Raw genomic sequence first — 18,611 nt, 5'->3', positions numbered from 1 at the left:
GCAATGCGGAGAAAAGAACGGTATTTTGGGCTCTGAGCGCAAAGTGATGACCTTTTTTTTCCTTTTTTTTTAGTCAACCGGTCACAAAGTGGGAAAAATTCACCGGTTTTTGAGAATTCTTCTCCGGTTTTGCAAGTCTCGAATTTCTGAAAAAGTGTCCTCTTTTTACATTTCCAAAATATGCTAAGCCTAGTGGTATTGTGTTATTAAAGTCATGGAATACGTGTATAATTAATACGATTAACATCCGCAGATAACCCCATTAGACAGGCTTCTGCGCCTATAATCGGCAGCGCAGGACTAAGACTGCCGCGCAGAAACAGATGCATTTCCCTATTTACGTCGCAAATCGTTACTTGAGTGAATTTCAATTTGTAGACAAAAACGGTAACATAATGTCCAATTTTGCGCTACGATTAAGTAGTAGGAACGAAAAACGTGCATTTGCACATCCAACGCAGAAAGGAAACAATGTTTCTCGGGGTGCGGTATCCAAAAAAACATGTACATGTGTACAGCAAGGTCATGTTTATATCCTATGGCGTCGCTTATATATTCGTCTCGTTATTAATTAGGTAAATTGCCGAGCTCACATAAGCATCAATCCAGTTCTGGGACATGCACGGTCTCCATTATTTCTCGAACCTCATCGTTGGTCATCGGTGTTGTGCTGATGACGAAATAGAGGCTATGTCTGTAATACAATAATTACGGAGTGAGCGCGGCAAATCCAGCCTACCCAGGTTTGGCGCCTATATCTATGAGCAATTGAACATGGTTACTGGTTAGTTAGAAAAGATTGTGCAAACGAGGCAACAGTTCTTCATTTAAAGAGTGATTATCGTGAAAGTATGCGAATTCAGGCATCAATATGAAAGCATAGCATCTTATAAAATACATCGGAGCTGGAGTTACTGTTCAATGTTCATACAACCGGCTCTACCTCCGGCTCCACTTGAATTCTATGTAGAGCTCTGGCTCCAGCTGCGCTAAAAATGTGCGGCTCCGTCTCCAAAGACCTGGTCCGAAGCAATTTAGACGACACGACACGTCCGAATTGGATTGAAACTTTAACATTATCATCTATCCCTACGTTCCTAGGAGCTTATTCCTGCAATTCGCCACAGAGTGGTTTGTCAAATACAAAAATAGGAGGTTGCATCAATGCGATCATAACATTTAATTGCTGATGTGGTATATGGTTTCTAAAGGACGATCGAGCTTTCACAGACGAGAATATTCTTTCTCAATAACAGCTGATATACTGTGAATAGGTTTCCCGGTTGGCGGCGGCAAATCCGTCCACTCGTAGATCTCCGTATCGAACACCTCGAAGATGGTACGGTGTACATTTTCGAACATGATCGTTGCTGCGACGTACAGCCTTCTTTCGAATGCCACGACATCAAAGTCCCAGGATTCAAATCGTAATAGAGATACGAGGACCCATGGTTGGGATGTTACAGCACGCAAATCTTTAACAGCCACCGTATTTCTGTCGTCACCGCCCAAAATGTAAAGCTGATCGTCGACGACAGCGGCTTTGGGCTTCCGACGCGGGCTTTTCATGGCTACATCATCAAGCTGCCAGGATCTGCAAACCGCATGAACCTGATATGATTCTACGCTAAGGTTTATAGCTGGTCTTTCGGAATTCCCGCCCAACGCGTACATCGTTTCACTACTTGCTGCGATTGCGAAATTGCTCCTCGGAAATTGCATTGGGTTTTCTTCACACCATCCTGATCCGTTACACGATTCAGTTTGATCAAGATCTGAAATAGAATGGAGGGGAGAAACACGCACGCGTGAAAAAATACACTTCAGTTCTGTCAACCTCTGATCTGGCAACCACACACATTTCGAATATTTGTATCGTCTGCCTAGGCTACGGATCGCCGGACCCAATAAACACAATCTAAATTCGCTGGTCCCACGAACGTAAAGCTTCTTTCAGGACCAACCAGACCAGTACCATGGCATTACAGTCATTTCTGTTTCCACTTGTGACGGGAAGTTACAATTAAAATTCCTATGCTCAGTTTATTATTACGTGCAATAATATTTACGCGAAAATATACATTTTTTTCAAATCTACTGGTCAATGGATCGTAAAACTGCTGCCAGGATCAGGCCGATATTGAGGCGAAACGGTGAAATCAGAACCCGAATCATATAATTGTTTACGACAAGAAAAGGACGTACTTCCCGTTTCGTTGGTTCCCCCCACCGCATAAATGGCACCTCCCACCACAACTGCACGCAGTGAAAATCTATCGTGCTCCATGCTAGGTCCATCGCTCCATTTTTTTGTCTTGGGATTGTATATAACAACGGAATTGGTAGGCCCGCTATCAGATATACAACCACCAATGACCCAAATGCACTCCTCGTAAACAACGACAGCGGAAAAAATCCTACTAAAAGAAAATTGATATTCACGTTGATGACAATATCGAAGGGCAAATTTCGGCAACAGGTGGGCCAATATTCGGGCTATCGTTAAAATGATCAGTCAGTATAGTATCATATCTATTAGGGGTGGACAAACTGCAGCTCTTTGAGCCTTTGATTGCAGCTCGTTATTGATTGCCATTTTGCAAGAGGTTAGCCCAGGGGTTCTCGGAGGGTGAGCCACAGGAGGAATTAGAGGTGGGCCACAGAGCTAATAGGAAAGTTGTAGAATTAGTGAAAGTTGAGTTATATTTGCTATGAGCATACATTCAAAAACATATTCATGCTGTCGAATTATACGTAGGCTACATGAAGCTTTACATCCGACTCTCTCATGACATATAGTGACATTAGTGACACATGTGTAGTCGCAATTATACAACTCGAAAATGGGAGCCGGGAAACTGTGACTTTTGTTCCCCGGCTATGACAACCTATACTACCTACAGAAAACGAAAATAATTTCGATTATATAATGACTGGAAGTAAATGCTGAAGTAACCAAGTATTCCGGCAGTGTCATACGCCGTGTGCCCTTGAAGACGGTGTGCATTAAACTGGAGTGAAGTGCATTTGATGTAGATTTACGGTATTTGGTTGTATCGTAGTAACATAAACAGAGCCACAATTGCAATTCATTATTAATTATCAACTTCCTGTGGAAGTATACGGCACCACCGCGTCGAGTCATCATGGATTGCGGATTTAGTGGAGCACATAAATCTAAAATTGACCGGACTTGAAATCATTGTACATAAAGTAAGAGTAACATGAATTGATTGTCTCGTTGGATTTAATGTTCTGACATTAAAACCTCAATGCACATGATATACTATGTACCGTACAAATTGTAGGCTATACATTGTGCAGCTAGCATATTTAAATATTATTTGTCCACTTCTCTGTAGAATTGTTTGAAGCAGGCTTAGAATGGTTTTATTATTCCCCACCATAGTGGTACTAAAACCCCAATCACACAGTGGATGCAGGAATTGGATCATTGGGTTTCGCGACGCGACTCAGCAGATGTACAGAAGAGTTGTACGATCTTCCAGGGCCGTAGCTGTCGCACCCCAAACCCCCAATTGCTTCGCGCAAATTATTGTTCCTACAGGTTTAGATTCAAATATGATTAGTAAGAGAAAACTGCGCATTTTTTATAGAATTGGGCATATCGGCAGCAGAGATTACCACACACTATGGCTCAATGATAAGAGGTGGGCCACAGAACATTTTCAAACCGCAAAATAGGCCACGACCAAAAAAGGGTTGAGAACCCCTGGTTTAGCCGGGATATGAATTGATGCATTCTATCACGCAATAACAACATGCGTATTGTTTTCGTGTTCTTTCTGTCCTGATGTTATTTTGTAAAATGTAGGGATTGGCACCACATCTCGAATCGAGTTCACACAAACGTTCCACACGCAACAATGGTGCATGCATTTATATCTTGTCATTAATGATAAATCATCATGTTCAATTGGATATATTAATCACGATAGCGCAGCTCCTGATCATTTGCGGACTATTTATTTGTGAGAGAACAATCGAGATTTTGTGAAACGCACAATATTTGAATGATTATTCGCTCTCACGGGTTACACCAGCGTTTTGCAAACAATCCGAATATATGCAAGATACAGTGATGTTTATCCACACCGATTACTTGATGACTTGAAATTGACTCGTGAATTTTGGTCCGAGTCACGAGTCAAGTCATTTCAACAAAGTGACTCGAGTCAAGTCAAGTCATGCGAAAAAGGTGACTCAAGTCTGACTCGAGTCAAGTCATGACACGAGTCATCCCAACACTGGACTAGGGTTGCGGCTGAATTGGTAAGCTTCTAGACGAGCTAAACTTATAGCCGAATATCCAATCCAAATATAACGTATGGTCGTTGACTAAGCAACGACTAAACGTACGTTACATAGGCCACTTCAGTACCACTTGAAGGAACTGCTTCTCACTACCTTGACGTTACAGCTGTCTGATTTCAAACACCTTGCAGTCCAGTTGGGGATGCACTGTATCACCACACAATAATAAACCTAATTCGATAGCCTACATTTCATTCTAACGTAATGAATTCGTATTTTTGATTTTTGTGTTGTGGTTCTGCTAAAACGTAGATTTTTGCTATGCTGCTCGTGCATGAAGCAGGTCTGCCCACCCCTGATATACATTATTCCATTAAAAATGCACAGAGGGGAATATCAATACCTTCCGGGCCCATTTTTTTGTCCACGATCCTCCATTTGTTCTTACCGAAGTCGTAACTTTTGAGAACATTGCCTCCAGCTTTGTTCGAACCATCGCGACCTCTGCCAAGCACATATAGAACTTCCTGACCAGGACCTGCGAGTCGTCATTAGTTTCAGTATTTCTTATTCTATTCTAGAAGCGAGCGAACCGAATGCGATTGTATATAAACTGGTATTTCACTCAGCGCCAGGACGTAAAGATCGGCCGACCACCGTTTAACGCAGTGGTCCGTAACCAACCTGGGCTCCAGCGTCCCCCAGGGGCGATTTGGATTTCCAAGGGGGCGGAAACGCTCAGGGGGCGATATGGGTGACGCTGAAGAAAAATGACGTCTTAGTAGAACAGCAGTTCTATATATCCCATGGGAACTCTGCAGTCTTGAAATTATTCATCGCGGATCACCAATTCTCCGTTAAAACACTCCCGTCACGCTAACTCGGGTTATTTTCCAAAAAATGTTTCGAACTAGAGATAGTATCCAGCAGCGCACAGCGATTCGAAATCGAAGAGTTAGGGCCCTTTTGTACATTGAAGACGATTTGAAGATTTTTGACCAAGATGGTTGACCGATGGCTGTTTGATCCCGAATATTGCACATTTTTATATCGTTGATTAGTCGAGTGGTCATCGCGCGCGATTCAAGCGCAAAATATATCCAATAGTAAAGTCCCAACCCGAAAAGACCGACCAAACTACGATAACTTCCCCATTATAGTCCTTAAAATATAGGGGGGAAGACCTGAGTGTTTTTGAAAAGAGGCGCCGGAGGAAATATAAGGTGTAGTACCACTGGTTTATCGGATCCGCGAATTCGGTAAATAAGCTGTCGCCTACTTACATATGGTTAGAAGTCGTGAAACTATATTACAAAATTTCGAACACTTACCCTGATCATTTCTGCTCAACAACGCGCCAGTGGTACGCGGAACTAGACAAGCGAAAGTCATAACGTGATTCTGCTGAAATGTCCGAAGGATACGCTAACGAAAACATACGTGACGTTCTGTAGACAATATGAATTTGAAGTGTATTTATAACCAGATCTATGAAATACGAATCATTTTAGCACATTTGAACAAAGCTAACAAGAATGACTGCAACATAGCGATGACGAGTGTCCCGCACGTTCAAAATCAGCTCTTGTTCATTGCGCGAAAATAACGGAGGGGTGAAAGCGTATGAAGGGTGCGAACCGTTTGGTTTAACAATCACTATAACAACTGTGATTAATAAAAACGTACAGCCTCGTGCATTATCCCTCACATCCTAACGAAGCGCATTCCTCCTGGGTATCTGTGCATCACGTGACAGAACTTTCTGCGACTACTTTCATGAAATTCTGATTAGATAGATGGCAGCCTCAACTTGCGATTTGCATCACAGCCTGTTTACCAAACGCACATGCAAACGCTTCCAGAAACCACTCATGTATACCAAATCTAACAAGAATGTCTCGTCGAAGCAAATCTCGTCTTTCGTAAGCTGATGTAATCCAGACAACAGCCTAATGAATTAATCATGACAATCGACTCCTTGGTAATGATCATCAACAATCAACGTATGCAATCTCGGAACGTAGATAGAGTAATGTGTGTTTTGTGGTATTTATGATGTTTTTCGGCTACTATGGTCATTTACACCAGGCCACTTTTCTTTATTTTTATTCCGTGGTTACTGACTTGTAGCACGACCCAGTAATAGTCTAAAAGACACCCTAGCACGGATAGAGCAATGGATTTGCTGCTAGAAACACAAACTCAGGAATGCATAGAATCGCTGGACAAACTATATGAACACTGAACAGAGAAAACCATCCCGATTGCAAGCCTTTATATTGTGGTTTGTTCTGGTAAGGTGCGAGCGATTCCTATAGCTTTTGGTAAGCGAGAAGTCAGTGAACACCAGAGGTGGTCAATGTAGTCAAGTAGAAGTAGAAGCAGTGACGTAAAATTCTACTCGAGTACGAGTAGAAGTAGTGCGTTAATAAACAACTCGAAACTACTTCAAGTAGAAGTAGATTTAGCTGGCTTTAAATTTACTCAGAAGTAAGTAGTGTTGACAAGCTGCTCATACGCTCTCATAGATTGTCAAACGCCGGACATTGAGCTAGGCGGAGGGTGCGAAGAGCTGAGTTTGTACTGCTAAATCACGGGAGGTATATCGAGTTACCACAGCATAAGGACTAAAATGCATCTTTGGATGCAGTGATAGTTTTGTTATGGAATAGTGGTTCTTAACTTTTATTTACTCCAGCGCCTCGGTTCAGAAAATGCCATGGAGTGGCGGCCTCACCAGTGTTATAAGGCCCGTAATTAAGAAAATGTAACTACGGAGAAGTTGTATCGGATACTGCATGATAAAATTCCATTTACATTCTATTCTACTTCCGGGAAATAGAGGCAATTAGTTTTGAACTTCAAGCAGCATTTGTTCCAGACAAAAGAACTTAAAGTAATGATATGCTGTATAAAAAGAAATCCAAATACTGTTGTGAACAGATCGCAAAATATATTTCATGTCTTTTGTCCACAAATATTCAACGATGGTTTGGTAAATTAGGATCTAACGCTCAAAAGTCGATGAGGACCGTTTTTAGAGATTAGGGCATGCCATGTGCTGCTAGATTAGGGTTACCATATTTTTGTGACTCAAATTATGGACATTCTTTAACGCCCAATTGCGGGATTTACAATGAGGTATGAACACATTGTATGTCGATATGGCGTCACAGTATAGGGTCTGCGACGGACATGTTGCTGCGAGATAGTGTAATGGTGATGCGTCCGGCTTCTCGATCGGTAGGGCAGGTTTGTAACCAAGTCACATGGTTCCTAGTCACGAGTCAATCTTACTTTTGTGGTTTTGACTCGAGTCAAGTCGAGTCATTTTCAATTCATCACCGACTCGAGTCCGAGTCCAAGTCACCGTTTGAAGGGTCAAGTCCGAGTCATAGTGTTATGACTGGAGTCGAGTCCAAGTCACAGTATTGAAGTCATGTTCAGCTCATGTTTTCAATCCTGCTTGCGTGATATCAAATTCCTAGCTTAAGCCAAACATGCTCATTTTGTCCCCATCAGAGTTTTGGGACGTGTTTATTGAGGCAGTTAACGGACAGGTCCTGGCCTCATTTACCGATGCTAGAGATAAATACACTAAGTTAGAACGTAAAATCAAATTTCTGTCTTGTCAGTCTGATACATCGATCACCAATTCAAGCATTCAGTTTTTATGATAAGCACATCGACGATAGCTCAGAAATTGCTGATAGGGAACCAACGAGTTCACGTCAAGATACCAGCTGATAGAAAATCAACAGATGCATGTTTATGTGGAGGTATATTTACACCAAGCCAGCATGCTGTAAAAGCGTGCATGCAGCTATGTGCATTGTGCAGTGACAAAAAGTAGATACCTTTTGATATTAGGTCTACTTAAGGTTTTCCCAATTGCATTACAGACTACATCGCAGTTACAGCATTGGAGAAATAATTGTACAATGAGGCTGTTCAAAAACATTTTTCAAGTTTTCCGGCTACTTCTTAAAATAGTTAGATTGCCTAAAAAAAACAAATTTGGCTCAATTCCAACCAGTAGAAAGCAATGCTATGAAATAAAATTTTAGATTAATTACAAATAGAGATTCTCGAATTTTACCGACTATCTCATGATATTGTTACATTGTGTAAAAATATGATTCATAGCAAATTCCAACTAGAAGAAATAAAGTTTTTAGAGTAGAATACTTTGGATATGAAAAAATAGTCGGCTTACTACTAGTATGTAATTATATTATATAAAAGAATCTCTCACTAAAAATACTTCATTTTTTTTCAAATCCAAAATTTTCTCCTATCATATCATTGATTCTACTTTTTAAAATTGAGCCAGATTCAATATTCTTTTTATGCAACGTAACAATTTCATCAAGTAGCCACCGAGTACAATAAAAAATAAGTTACTTTTGAACAGTCCTATCCTACAAACATCACGCAGCATTAGCCATTCATTATTACTCACGTGCAAAATGCACATACCTAACAAAACCTCAATTAGACAGAGAGTATTGTGTGTTTTCACAGACAGCAGATCACATCAATGATGAGTTACACTTTAAAAATACGAATACCAAAGTGGAAAGGATATCCTCAGATATAGTAGAGCGGCATGGCCTTAGAATAAATCCACCTCTACTGAATACACGTTCCACTGGTGCACTAGATACAGGAATTGATAAGCATTTTTGAACCGCACTGAAGAGCATAGGATACTCATTCTTTCGAGACGCCCAAAAATGCAAAGAATCATCGCTTTCAAATCTACACATCTAGCATCATCAAATCTACACACGTGTATCAGTCTCTTGACTATCTGAGTCATTAGGTTGGCTCTAATTGAACTTTGCTTCGATTGTTTGCTTGTATAATTGAAAAGTCTTAAATACTTTGATTGTGGAGGATCTAGTACCTCTTCGTCAAATTATTTTGTACCTTGGCTGGTGATCCTGTATGAATGAGTGTCAGCCTCAGTCATCATCAACTCGATTATTTTCTGCCGCAGTGCAATTCGGGATTGTTCTGAGCAATTTAGATCCATAATCTAATGGAAAGCAAATTTCGGATCGAACACTCATGATGTGAAGGAGTTGGTTTCACCAAACGGTTTGGGATTACCGATAGGCCGATCCAAAGACTTATCAGTTGTGATCGTGTTCACATTTACAAACACTCCTGCAAAACGCTTTAAAATATAATTTTTCAATGCTTCCACTAATGCGCGCAAGTAATTGACAGTGATAGTGTGCCTAATTGCATGGTTGTAGAGTGAGAGAGAGAGCAGGGTTGGTAGTTGGTCTTGGTACTACCCTGATTGGCATTGGGACGCAACAATGCTGTCTGGCGAAACGAGAGAGTAGCTCAAGAGCAAAAGAGCCAGACAGCATTATTGCGTCCCAATGCCGATCTCCATAACAATGAAAAATTAGAGGCTGATTATGGGGGTTCCAGGGCCACGAGCGGAATAACATTTATATTTTCGTAATCAGTGCAGAGTCAGCTTTCGATTGATACTCGTTTTACCATATTCAATGCTCGCCAATCCGGTCAAAAATGACCTTCAAATTGCCTGTAGCCAAATCCAAATTGTGACGTGAATCAATTTCTGAGGCGTGAGATTTGGTTGTGTCGACACCATATAGGTATAGATAACTAACCTACGTAGGTTAGTTATCTATCTATAACAGGGGTCACCAACCTTTTTCCAACCGAGGGCTACTTTTGCGTAATGATTGAAGCGGCGGGCTACTATTTACTCCCGCCGTTTACTCGCACCACACTGAATTTCCGCTTTGATATTCATAGCACCGGGCATGACTGGACAGTGGGCATCATGTTATCTGTTTCTATAGTAGCCAGTGGGAAGCCTGGCATTGTATGATATCAACTAGTGCGCTGTACTCTGGTATTTACGTTGACACTGCAATTCTGAGCGAGAGTTCCAGATGTGCATTAATTAAGCGTGTTTTGTGTTTGTTTTTGATGAAGTTAATGTCCGAAAAGGCTGATTCACAACGATAAGTCGAACCATAGACGCTTGCAACCTTCATAGCTGCTGCGCATACACCACTGTACTTTTCCGTATCAACAAGACACGAAACATTTGCTGCAGACCGAGGTGGGGGTCATTTTGCAGTGTTAGAATTTCAATCTCCAACTGTTCAGCATCCAGAAATGACAAGATTTCATTATACCGGACAGCAGCAACGAATACAGAAAGTTAGAAACATGGTATATTAAACTGCGTTGAGTGTAACAGAAACAAGCTGTGCCAAAAGATGCAATACGCAATGGGTATAGCCTACAGATATTGAAAATCTGCTAGTACTTCACGGCTATCTGACTTCGAATAGTAATACCATAGTGTCCTATATGGTGTCGACACAAGCAAATCTCACGGCTCAGTGAAATTGGTTCACGTCACACTTTCCATTCGGCTGAAGGCAATTTGACGGTAATTTTTGACCGACTTGCCGAGCATCAAATTTGATAAAACGGGTATCAATCGAAAACTGCCGCCGTACTGATTACGAAAATATAAATTTTATTCCGCTCGCGGCCCTGGAACCCCCACAATCAGCCTCTAATTTTTCATTGTTATGGAGATTGGCATTGGGACGCAACAATGCTGTCTAGCGAAACGAGACAGGTGCTCAAGAAAAAGGGAGCCAGACAGCATTGTTGCGTCTCAATGCCAATCTCCATAACAATGAAAAATTCGAGGCTTATTGTGGGGGTTCCAGGTCCGCAAGCGGAATAAAATTTATATTTTCGTAATCAGTGCCGAGTCAGCTTTCGATTGATACCCATTCTACCAAATTTAATGCTCGGCAAGCCGGTCAAAAATGACCGTCCAATTGCCTGTAGCCAAGTGGAAACTGTGACGTGAACCAATTTCACTGAGCCGTGAGATTTGTTTGTGTCGACACCATATAGGACACTATGGTAATACTGTTTACTACTTTGACATTGTCCTGGTCGTCGAGCTATATCGTAACGGAACCCCTCACCATTTCGAGAAGACCGTGAACGGCATTCCGTCATCTCGTCTGTATAAGCAATGCGCCGTATCTTGAATTTCTGGTGATTCTATTACATACATCCATATATTACTAATTGTAATTGAATATATTTTTAAGTGTTTATATATGTAAGTTACATGTTAGTGTGTTTTAAACAAGAATAGCTGAATCAATCAATCTATATATATATCTAAAGCTCACTGGTAATAATCTGACGAATATTGGTGAATGCTGCTATTCCACCTTTTTTTGGAATGGGCTCGCGGGCTACTCATCGAGTCCTCGCGGGCTACCTGGTGCCCGCGGGCACCGGGTTGGTGACCCCTGATCTATAATATAGGACACTATGGTACCATTGTCTCTTGTTTTTGCGGCGGCATATCTGATATCAGACGAGTGCAACGAAAGCAGTGGTGACAAATAGCGATGTCGGCAGAATTCGTCAGATGTGTTGAACTAGCCATTACGATTCGCAAATTTATTCATCCTCAAGTCATATAAAATAAGCCGAGTCGTTGACTTGGGTCGAGTCATGCGTAATGACTCGAGTACAAGTCGAGTCAATCCAAATATTGACTCGAGTCGAGTCGAGTCATTTTCCCATTTCAAGAAAATGACTCGAGTCAAGTCGAGTCACAAAAAAAACGTGACTCGAGTCTGACTCGAGTCGAGTCATGACTCGAGTCATTACAACCCTGCGGTAGGGCATGGGTTCGATTCCTGGCCGGGTCATACCAAAGACTTGAAAATTGGTATCCGCAGCTACCCTGCTACGCGCCCAGCAACCACGGATGAGCATGGAGGAGAAAAAACGGGGGTGCAGACTAGGTGACCTCACGGTCGTGTCGCATCTCCGTCGTCAAAGCATTTCGATGGTGCAGGCGAAAAGGAATATCATGTCCGGATCAAATCGTCTGTTTATATAGTTTCAGTGGTCTGGCGGGCCATATCCGCCCGTGTGTTACCCAGTCCTGTAATACTGTTAGTGTGTGAGGGTGGTGCGGTTACCTGGTTATCTGTGCGTTGTAACCAGGTCCGAAAGTAAAGTATCTATCACAATTCTACATATTTTAGGTCCAGGCCTATACGTAGAAGTACAAGTAGTATGCAATCATAATAATTGAGTAAGTAGTGTTAGTTGGCAAAACCTACTCCAAAATTGTAGAAGCATACTTCTTTACTGACCACCTCTGTTGCCGGACCTTGCTATGTTCTGTTCAAATTTTCTGCTGTTTAGTTGTGAAACACTAGTTTCACAGCAGGATTTGATTAGCTCGAAAAATTGACCTAAGACGTATTCAATTTCAAATATATAGATTCAAACTCTGTTCTTCTGCAGACATTTGACTATATACTCAGATTTCATTCGTGTTTTGTAAATATTGCAAAGTAAATTACACAGTGACAAAAAGTAGGACGAACACAAGAATGGAAGCAAACAGATAAATCTCTCCGAGAAGTACTTTTAAAGACTCAAGGATGCAGGAAGACAGTAAACTCTTGGCACGCATACCTACGATTTTACATTGTTCGTATACGAACACTTCTCAATACCAATCCCTCACGTAGGCTATACTTTCTTTATCCGCTCTATAGCGCCTTCTGCACTCCGCACAGCATGCGCATTTATAGCATGATGGTACGAGTACCTTGCGGAAGGCTATGTGATCTATGGGCCTTGTTTTTCTTTTCCTTTTGACCAGATGAAGATTCTCTCGGGCTTCGTTCCGATATCGATCGTTCAACATGCTGATCAGCGTACGATTTCGCGCGGCATGCGATTAAATCGCTGCCGTTGATTTCGATTGGATGAGTTCTCGGTGCCTTACTCCGTTCCTTCTTTTCGAGCGTACGTGAATGCTTTGGACTTGCGGAATCATTGCGTTTCTCATCTCTATTTTTGACTGATGAGTATTTTACCGGTTTCTTGTATCTGAAGAACAGTATGTCTTGTGAACGTTAGTAATGCAGAATGCACGATAGCACCTATATTGGAAGTCCAATGCATTATCTACTGAGAAGTAGCCTATATTTAGCCATTGATGGCTCTCTTTCGGTATTCTGAGTAGCTGCGCAGTGTGCAGCTGAATAACGCCACATATATTCTAAGCGATTTTGTTTTATTTTAGGACTATAATGACATAGCTGATACGTATCAATATATTCGTTTTCAAATTATTTTGCTGGCAGCATTATGAAAAATATTAAATTTTGCATTTCCACTCTGGTCAAATGTAAGTCGCTATCCATAATGATACGCATATTATGACGTCATGTTTTAAAGATTACGAAGGGGTCATTTACTGCAATGTTCGACTCGTCGCTGACGTCATTGAGAAATCCACGTCAAATACGGATATATTTGCATAAAATTAAGAAGTGTAAGAAAATATATTCATAAACCTATTATACCTTCAGTTTCTTCGTTGTGTGACATGGTTAAGGATTTACATATGCGCTTCACAACCTCACACAATAATAATTAGTTATTCAGGATTTGATAACAATCGATTTCCGTGAACAAGTCGCACAGCACCCTAAAATCAATGCTAATTAAGACTTAATTCACCTTAACACCATCATGGCTGCTACAAGTTTCTGATTTGCGGAGGAAAGCGTTTCTGAAAATGAAGAATTGCGTTTGTCAAGAAAGGGATCATCGAAAGAGTAAATTGCACAACTACAGCCAATACCTATTTTAGTCTGCTGCTGCTTGAGTTGATGAGATTGCCGCGTTAATATTTTAACGATTCGTGCACGTTCATTCTTTATCCCTTCTTCGAGAAGCAACATACTCATTTCGATGCTCCTCAATTGCAAATCCTTCTCTGCAGTTAGTTTCTTGCATCTAGTAAATTGAAAAAGTAATTGATTAGTTGAATTAATTAAAATTAGAACAAGCTGTACTTGAAAACCGAACTTTAAAATTTTTGAAATATCACGAAATAATGCTGAATGGTATTAAAATGACATAAAGAGACTTACCATCCTTATTTCAGCACATTACTACAACAAGGGGTTGACCAGCGATATGACACCGATCAGACATTGGGCAATTACTGTACCAATGCAATCGATCACGATTACGATCAAGACAGAATACGACTGCAGCAGGATCTTGCAATAGTCGATTACGATTGCATGGAAAAGTAATCACGATTTCCTCGAAATTAGGCCAGACACAAATATTCGAAGATATTATAAGAAAGGCTGTTGGGCAACATCAAGTAGGGCAGTGGTTCTCAACCTTTTTGGCTTCGCGGACCCCTTTTGACCGTCACGGACTCTCGCGGACCCCTGAAGTTTTAGTTCAATTTTAGCTCTATTATGGTGCAACCTTCATATCTGTCTTGTGCAAATATGAACTGTAGGCTTGTGATGAATAGCAAAATAATGATTTTTCATGCAAATAACATCATACTATTTATGTAGAAATTGGTAGACTTCTATTATTTCAAAGCTAATTTTGCTGCTGTATTTCTTGAAGTACGTGGTCGTGTCTTGAAAATTCGCGTCTTCGTTTTGATATGAACGAGGAGTGCCGAAAACCATTTCCGCAAAGATAGATGGGGGCTAATGCAATATTAACGCATAACGCTTCGACGATACTTTTGGTGCGATCGCAACATTTATGGCATCAAAATGAAGAAACATATATTTTATAAACATATCACGTCCAGCATCTAGCGCAGGGACGGGCAATAGACCGCGGGCCGGATTCGGCCCGCGACGGCATTTTGATCGGCCCGTAGAGAGTTTCCGAGGTCAAGGTAAAATCCTAATCTAAAAGTATAGACAAATTTTATGCGCCAAAGAATGGATCCAAGTTTTCCAACCTGAGAAAGACTGTCATGAAACTACTTGTTCTGTTCGGTTTTACATATATATTTACGAGCGAACATTTTCGACCATGAACAATTGAACATTAACAGGACAAGGCTGCTGCATACCAATGTAACTGGTGACATGAATCTCAGGGTTGGAGCGTAATGCTTTGATAGCAACGAAACACTCCTTGTTCATCAAAAAAAGAGCCTTGTCGATAGGGGATCCGCAATCAGAATGCGCCAAATCTGATAGCCCAGCTTTAGGAGCATGTATACCATTGTCCGATTTATGACGGCTTTCAGCCAAAAATATTCGGGTTCATTTCAATATGAATAATGAATATACTATTCAATTGTATATTGAAATTCTGTGCCTCCAAGAAGCTGTTCAAATAATGGTTATGTATATCACAGGATAAAATGGGTTTTGGGGCGAGGTTTCGATCCCTGCATTGGGACAAATTAGTGAAATAATCCGGAACCTTTTATTTCAAACGACTGTTCACTAATTTGATGAGACTGACAACTTCAAATCGAGAAGGTTTCGCAGACATTTCGAAGTCACCCTGATTGACGTTACTATCTCCATATTCTTACTTTTTCCACAAACCCCAACAAAACGTCTCTAAACAGCAAATGTTTGCATCAGCAGGTTAATGGGAAATTGGCTATGAAGATGAATTTCCACACTAGGATCATGTCAGACGATTATTACGATGATATGAGTCATGAGGTTTTAGCAGTTGTTGTGCGAAACTGCCTCATGCTTTCTCAAATAAAAAAATGAAAATTAGAATACCAACCATACTAAAAATTTGGAGGTCTCGCGGACCCCCTGAAATTGCTTCGCGGACCCCTAGGGGTCCGCGGACCCCCGGTTGAGAACCGCTGAAGTAGGGCCTACCTGAGTGATTCGATTCTGAATCACGTAATATGCTATTCGAGTTGGAGTATCACTTATTATGACGTCATAACAGAATGTAATATGTCAAATTTCAAATATGTACCTTTTACGCCACCACAAAGAATGTAATGCCTATTATCCATCACACTAAAGATACTCGGGTATTTTTTTACGACCATACCGATTTCATTGCACTTTGTGACCATGTTGCGGGTGATCATGAGGTTCACATTTCCTCTGCAAACATAGGTTTGTTTGTTGTTTTGTGGTATTCATAGTGTTTGTTGACACCAATGGTCATTTACACCATGCCGACACTCCTTATTATGATTACGTATTTGCTGACTTGTAGCTCGGCCCGTATATCTTGACTTTTTTGAGACACCGCTCACTTGGATCAGATGGCGAGGGAGAGCCTAAAGTGGAAGTGATCTGGTAAAGAAGAATCAGGATTTCATCGATTTTATATATAAATCCTAACTGGATCCGGATTTCGAATTTGCTTGGAAATTGGGATTGTAGCAGGATTTTCCACTGAAATATGAAGGAATTAGAAGGATTATGTAGGTTTCTTCGGAATAAGAATTCGAAATTCACCAGGCGGATTTTTTAGGACTTTGAATTTCAAATTCGGAGAATGCGATTTGATATTTTTGCATTTTATGTGTGCTTAGATTGCTTACTCTGGCTTCTTATAGGTGAAGACCTAGATTTCCACAGTCTTAAAATGTAGGAAGCTAGGTCATGATTATGCAGTGAGCTATCGCGTTGCGAGCAATTTTTCAAATGTGTGGCTAATTTGATATTAATTGTAAAGGTAATAAATAAGTGGTTTGGAAAGGATCGATATTTCCTAATAGCTACGTTCACGCGCAAGTAATCACCAAGAGATTATTAACATGGTATGCAGTGTATGAAAAGGATTACAATTTAAGTAGTGAAATAATGGATATATGACTCTCAAAACACTTGCTGATACAAAGACAGCGAGTATTTGATCACCTCAGTTGCCATCTTTTTGTCTCTTGTTTTGCCTCGAAAAGCTGTCGTTTCAACTCGAGTTCCGACATTTGTCTTCGTTCTAGTGTAGACCCTAATAAAGGCAAAAATTATCATCAATTGGTACATTGTGTGACATAGACCTATGTCATTGTACGAGAACTCAACCAAACGGGTTTGCGAGAGACAGATGACGTGACGTCACGGCTATGCCGTGTGAACGTAACAAATATGAAGACACAAGTTATAAAGCAGACAATGATGAAGGGGCAAGGGTGCCTTTTCCATCCTATAGCTATATGCCATGTCCAGGGATAATCAAAATAATACGAATCCAACTGAACCACGTCATTCTGTTTGCTTCATTGCTCGCCGAATAACAATTTTCTGCAACAGAGATAGATTCAACGAATTCGAAGGTACGGACATGGCAGAGGCCATCGTCACGATATTTAAAACAAATACCTTGTTTAATACCACTGGATACCTAGCTACCCTATAAGAAGTCACTCAATAGACGAATGCCACCATTCGCACACTGTTCCAGTGCATTCTCATTACCTTGAACTCAACATAGCTCACGCCTCAGAACAATTAAAGTAGTGGTAACTTAGCCACCAACAAATATACTAACTTAGATCGGTTGAATCAAGTACTGTTATTAATGAGGTTATTGAACTGTACAACATGACGATGCACTCGCAATGAAGGACAGTATACGATTTATGCTATCTCCACCTCTCCGCGATACTTATTGACTGCCATGATATTTGTGATTATCTAAGTCCAAGAAAAAGAATTCAAATCAAATATTAAACAACATACCTTAATTCATACAAAGCCAGATGTGTGTCAGCAATTTATCCCATGAAACCTTGCTTATGAATAGATTATATTCGTTACCGCTGGGAGATATCAACACAGCCGGGTTAAGCAAACACCAACATCCAATGGTTTCTACATCGCCAAACGTGCTAATTCACGGCAACGCCCGTATTAAGGCGCTTGAACACTATTATATGAAACTCTCTGGCGTGTATACTCCTGCTACCTCACTTTAAATATACCCTGTCACAAGCCATAGCCGATTAATGATTCTAGATTTCTTGGAAGTGATCGATTCTTACGGCCTCAGCTCAATATTCCATTCAGTATTAGCGTCTGTACGCGCATGATCTAGCTGAGCGTGGCTTTATTGTTCATATAAGATTCCATTTATCTTCGATCAATTAGGCCATACAACATAAGTGCCTTAGTTATGCTCATGTCCGATTGAAGGACCCTTTGACACACCAGTCGCGCCAGTAATACGATATGTGCCCTGAGATCGCAGCCAGACATCGTAAATATAATACCATTATTAGACAAATACCTAAAATCCGTAGATAGAGAAGTTGTTTATCATTTCAAATTTCGTTTCCTGTTATCTGCAAATAGACGATATTCTGTACTTAGTTACATTGCTTATATGAACGCCAAATACTCCAATAGATCGGTCAAAACCCTTACGGACGTATAGCTCAGTGACCTGCTAATTGAATATAATCGCACCTGCCTTTACATTATATGGCGTCCTTTGACAGCGAA

The 18,611-nt window shown here is 40.8% G+C and overlaps 2 protein-coding genes across 3 annotated transcripts; both read right to left on the bottom strand.

Annotated features, from left to right (window-relative positions):
• Positions 1 to 1,149: 1,149 nt before the first annotated feature.
• On the bottom strand, positions 1,150 to 6,176 carry LOC145434016 (kelch-like protein 36). Of its 2 annotated transcripts, XM_080311290.1 has the most exons (4): positions 5,607 to 5,679; positions 4,679 to 4,813; positions 2,206 to 2,420; positions 1,150 to 1,775 (listed from the first exon to the last, which is right to left on the bottom strand). In XM_080311290.1, the coding sequence occupies exons 2-4, from the start codon at positions 4,711 to 4,713 to the stop codon at positions 1,225 to 1,227; spliced, it is 801 nt and encodes a 266-aa protein (XP_080167416.1). In that variant the 5' UTR covers positions 4,714 to 4,813; positions 5,607 to 5,679; the 3' UTR covers positions 1,150 to 1,224. The 2 variants fall into 2 exon arrangements, with proteins under 2 accessions (XP_080167416.1, XP_080167417.1); XM_080311291.1 differs by lacking the exon at positions 2,206 to 2,420 and having other exon boundaries at positions 5,607 to 6,176.
• A 6,468-nt stretch (positions 6,177 to 12,644) lies between these two features.
• Positions 12,645 to 18,387, bottom strand: LOC145434017 (uncharacterized). Its single transcript, XM_080311292.1, has 5 exons — positions 17,850 to 18,387; positions 17,028 to 17,118; positions 13,988 to 14,142; positions 13,864 to 13,915; positions 12,645 to 13,227 (listed from the first exon to the last, which is right to left on the bottom strand). The coding sequence occupies exons 2-5, from the start codon at positions 17,093 to 17,095 to the stop codon at positions 12,921 to 12,923; spliced, it is 582 nt and encodes a 193-aa protein (XP_080167418.1). The 5' UTR covers positions 17,096 to 17,118; positions 17,850 to 18,387; the 3' UTR covers positions 12,645 to 12,920.
• Positions 18,388 to 18,611: the final 224 nt, after the last annotated feature.

The sequence above is a fragment of the Botryllus schlosseri genome, chromosome 2 (assembly GCF_051294905.1).
Source record: "Botryllus schlosseri isolate E-star chromosome 2, Bs_hap1, whole genome shotgun sequence".
Lineage (NCBI taxonomy): Eukaryota > Metazoa > Chordata > Ascidiacea > Stolidobranchia > Styelidae > Botryllus > Botryllus schlosseri.
The sequence above is the reverse complement of the archived record's forward strand: the minus strand, read 5'-3'. Positions and strand labels throughout refer to the sequence as shown.